Below are 3,826 nucleotides of genomic sequence, written 5' to 3'. Positions count from 1 at the left end.
AGAGAGAGAGAGAAATGGTGATGGATAGAGCAGTAAGTAGAGCGAAAGGCAGGAGAAGAGAGAGAAACTGGGTAGGGGAGACATAGTGGAAGAAGAATATATGAAAGAGAATGAGGTTCAGCCACTGCAGCGTATTGTTTATCGCGAAGCTGTTTACAGTTCTGGGCATCAGATTTCAGTGTTCCATTCCCCCGCATCTGTAGAATGTCTGTATGATCTCTGTTCGGAATGTGTGGAAATTCTGCTTGATCTCCAGTCACGGCTCACAGTCAAACGATGCACTGATCAGTAGGTTAATAACTCATTGCAAATGTGCTGTGATTAGGTTAGGCACTTCAATAGCCGGGGCTGAACTTAGTTGCCCTATGGGAATATTCCACGATCCACCGCTAAGTAAATAAATAAAACAGAAGTTGAAAGTGTGGGACAAAGAAAGCATGAGAGAGTTGAAGACGGTGTGACCGAGAGAAAGGGAACAGGAAAGATAGAGCAAGAGCGAAGGAAGTTCTATATCAGGGGGTGATGAGAAAACATTGAGTACGATGAAAATAATGAGGGAAAGAGGCATGAACGAGATAGAGGAAAGAAACGCTTGATAAAAAAAGAACGGTCGATGGAGAAGGTAGTGGGAAAAATGGATGGTTAGAGATGAATAGGATGTGAGGCTGCAGAGAGATTGAGAGAGGGAGAGATATGAGAGACTTCACGAGTCAGCCAGTGGAAACAATGGATTCAGGTTAAACTGTGAGACGCACATTCTGGTTGCCACCACAGGCAAAGGCGGGGAAGGAGTGTAGCTAGTAACCGTGTAATTATAAAGAATCCAAGAGATGGACACCAGCCATCCACACCAGAACTGACCAGAATTGATGGAAACTGATCCACAGCAAACTCGAAGGTAGAGGGCACCGAGATTGTGACAGAAACCCGTGAATAACATGTTTTAGAGTGAAGATAAACGTACTCTGTTCTGACCGCTGATTACGGAAGATATATGAGTACTTGAATATCAGAAATTAGAAAATATTTTGCAGAGAATGGATCGGCAGCGATTTAGCTTAAATCAGACATATCCATAACATCGATCGTATGGTAGAATGAGGAGAATTGGAGACGGCATCTGAAGGCTGTTACGCTCAGCCGGAATGGGGAATAGAAGTAGGCTGGCCCCTCTCGGCAGTTGCGGCCAGCGATCGACAGGATTGCAACCACGGAGAGGTCGTTTCAGTAATTGAAATGGAGAAATCCCCAATTCCTTATTGTACATTGATGAGATGGACTGTGAACATGATGAATTTGCTTTGCTGCTGCCCATTGAAAGGGAGAGATTATTAGCTACCCGAGAATGGAGGGATGAAGTAAACGGCTTGATTGCTACACCTGCCTTACTACCATTGAGAGACGTATATGTTTCACTTATTTTCTGCCTCAGTGTAGTTTCCTCAGTTTGCCGGACTGAAAACATACGGAGAGAAATGCGACTGAATAGCGGTTTGCGAGTGGGAAGAGGAGAGAGTAAAATCCAGGGGTACGTGCGGGCAACGAATATGGTGGGAAAATGGAGGGAGGAAGAGAGCGATTGGGAATGATGCAGTAGGAAAGTGAATAAATACGGGAGACGTAGGAGCACAGAAAAAGTGAGAGAGAGAGAAATGGTGATGGATAGAGCAGTAAGTAGAGCGAGTGTCAGGGGAAGAGAGAGAAACTGGGTAGGGGAGACATAGTGGAAGAAGAATGTATGAAAGAGAACGAGGTTCAGCCACTGCAGCTTATTGTTTATCGCGAAGCTGTTTACAGTTCTGGGCATCGGATTTCGGTGTTCCATTCCTGCGCATCTGTTGAATGTCTGTATGACCTCCGTTCGGATTGTGCGGAAATTCTGCTTGAACTCCAGTCACGGCTCACAGTCAAAAAGAGATGACAAATGATAAATAAAACTAATTATTCACCAATTCCTAACGTGAATTTACATGCAGTCAGAAATATGGAGAAAGGCCAAGCATTGAGAAGAAATACGCAGAATATGGGCTGGAGATTCAGCGAGCAATATTGAGAACACGTCAGAAAGAATGAGAAATCGATAGACAGAGAGCGGGAGAGTGGTGCAGAGAAACAGAAAGAACAACTGGGGGGTAAGAATATGGTAAGAACATGGAGCTTGGGAAAAAATAGAGGGCTATCGATAAGCTTAGGTAGTTCCAAGGTAAGGACGTATTCAGCACAACCTTGTGGGCCGAAGCCCCTGTATTGTGCTGCAGGATTTCTATGTGTCTATGTTTCTAGTGAGTGCGGTTGCAAATAACTGAAAGCAGGAGAAACATAGCAAGGAAGTTATAGGAGATAGAAAGAGGTACAAAAGCAAGCAGAATCAGCAAAAAAAACTGAAACCAAGTTGTGATTGGTGTCGATACAGTATTAATTCAGAGCTCACAGCCAATCAATCCACTGACAGGGCTGCGCCCCCACATTTACGTAAGCTGAAATATACCGCAGGTCTGATTTTACTCTTCATTATTGGTCACGGATATTAACTTATTCTACTGCAAGTAAGCTGTTTTTCGATCCGGACACCATGAATTTCCTGTGTTCTTTGCTGATTATATTGGCTATGATGCCCGGTGAGTTTTCGCGGTAACGGTCTGTATCTGTTCCTTATGTCCGGAGAAAGCTCGATCTGTTCATGCATTCTGTAATTTTATTGCAGGAGCAATTGGGAAAGATTCCGTGACGCAGTGGCCGATTAATTTAACGATTGTAGAAGAACAAAACGTAACATTGAACTGTAATTACACCGGCGCAACTGCCGATATTTTTTGGTACGTTCAGCATCGAGAGGAATCTCCAAAATACTTGCTAAAGGTGTATAGCAGCGGAAAGATGGTCCGGCATGCAGAATGTCCGGCGAGGATTACCGGTGAATTGCAGAGTGGCAGCAAGACGGCACATTTGAAGATCTCTGTTGCCATTGTGTCGGACTCCGCCGTGTATCTTTGTGTCATGAGTCGCACAGTGTTGCAAGATGGTGAGAGCTCCGGACAAAATCCGACGTCCGTGATGCAGTGAGCGCTCGCTAGAGGGGGCCCTTTACTTGGGAAAGTGGCAGGAGCGCAGATGTAAATCCCCAACGATCACGTGATCGAATTAAGACTGCAAACGATATGCAGATTTGAGGAACTCTCTGTCAATGTAATGTGTCCCAATTTGCACAGATTAAGCGTTATAAAACATTATAAAACATTTCCTAAACACATGGGATATGTTAGTTGACACAGTGGCAATAGTATCGGTAACTTATAAGAATTTGCCAACAGCCGGATTGTATATTAACAGGAAGTTTATATTACAGGTGTAGGAGAAACAACGGTGACAGGAGAAAGAAGCGAATTGAAGAACTCGAATTAGGCAAGGTGCCACCTTCAGTGTATTTCTGGATCTGTCCAAATAATGAAAGGACTATTCTCGGACTAGATCCTGAAAGGGCAGCAAGGGTCATTGTAGATCCAGGAAAGGATGAAATAATATGCACAAGCCAAGTGCGGCGAGGACATAGAAACAAATTCGTACACAACGTCGCCAGCGTAATCGCACTGATGTTCAGAAGTCGCTAATGGAAGTTAGGGACACTGGAATTAATCCCGCGTGTACCCTCCTCTAAGAGAAGGAGGAACATGAATATCAAATAGGATTAGAGCAGGAAAAAGATATGGGTGCAAAGGAAGAACCTCTGGACGGAAAGCATGGAATATATTGTGGAAGGGTCTTGGAGGTACATAAACTAGAACACACGGTGTGGGTGCACTGTGGTGAAGGACGCAGGTGAAGAATA

General features: G+C 44.3%; 1 gene segment (V, D, J or C); it reads left to right on the top strand.

Moving 5' to 3' along the window:
* Positions 1-2,611: 2,611 nt before the first annotated feature.
* Positions 2,612-3,063, top strand: LOC140716165 (T-cell receptor alpha chain V region CTL-F3-like). The segment is given in 2 exon segments: positions 2,612-2,618; positions 2,705-3,063. Coding segments are annotated over 2 exon segments (366 nt in total).
* Positions 3,064-3,826: the final 763 nt, after the last annotated feature.

The sequence above is a fragment of the Hemitrygon akajei genome, chromosome 25 (genome assembly GCF_048418815.1).
Source record: "Hemitrygon akajei chromosome 25, sHemAka1.3, whole genome shotgun sequence".
Taxonomy (NCBI): domain Eukaryota; kingdom Metazoa; phylum Chordata; class Chondrichthyes; order Myliobatiformes; family Dasyatidae; genus Hemitrygon; species Hemitrygon akajei.
Note: the sequence above shows the minus strand (reverse complement) of the source record. Positions and strands in the feature narration are given on the sequence as shown.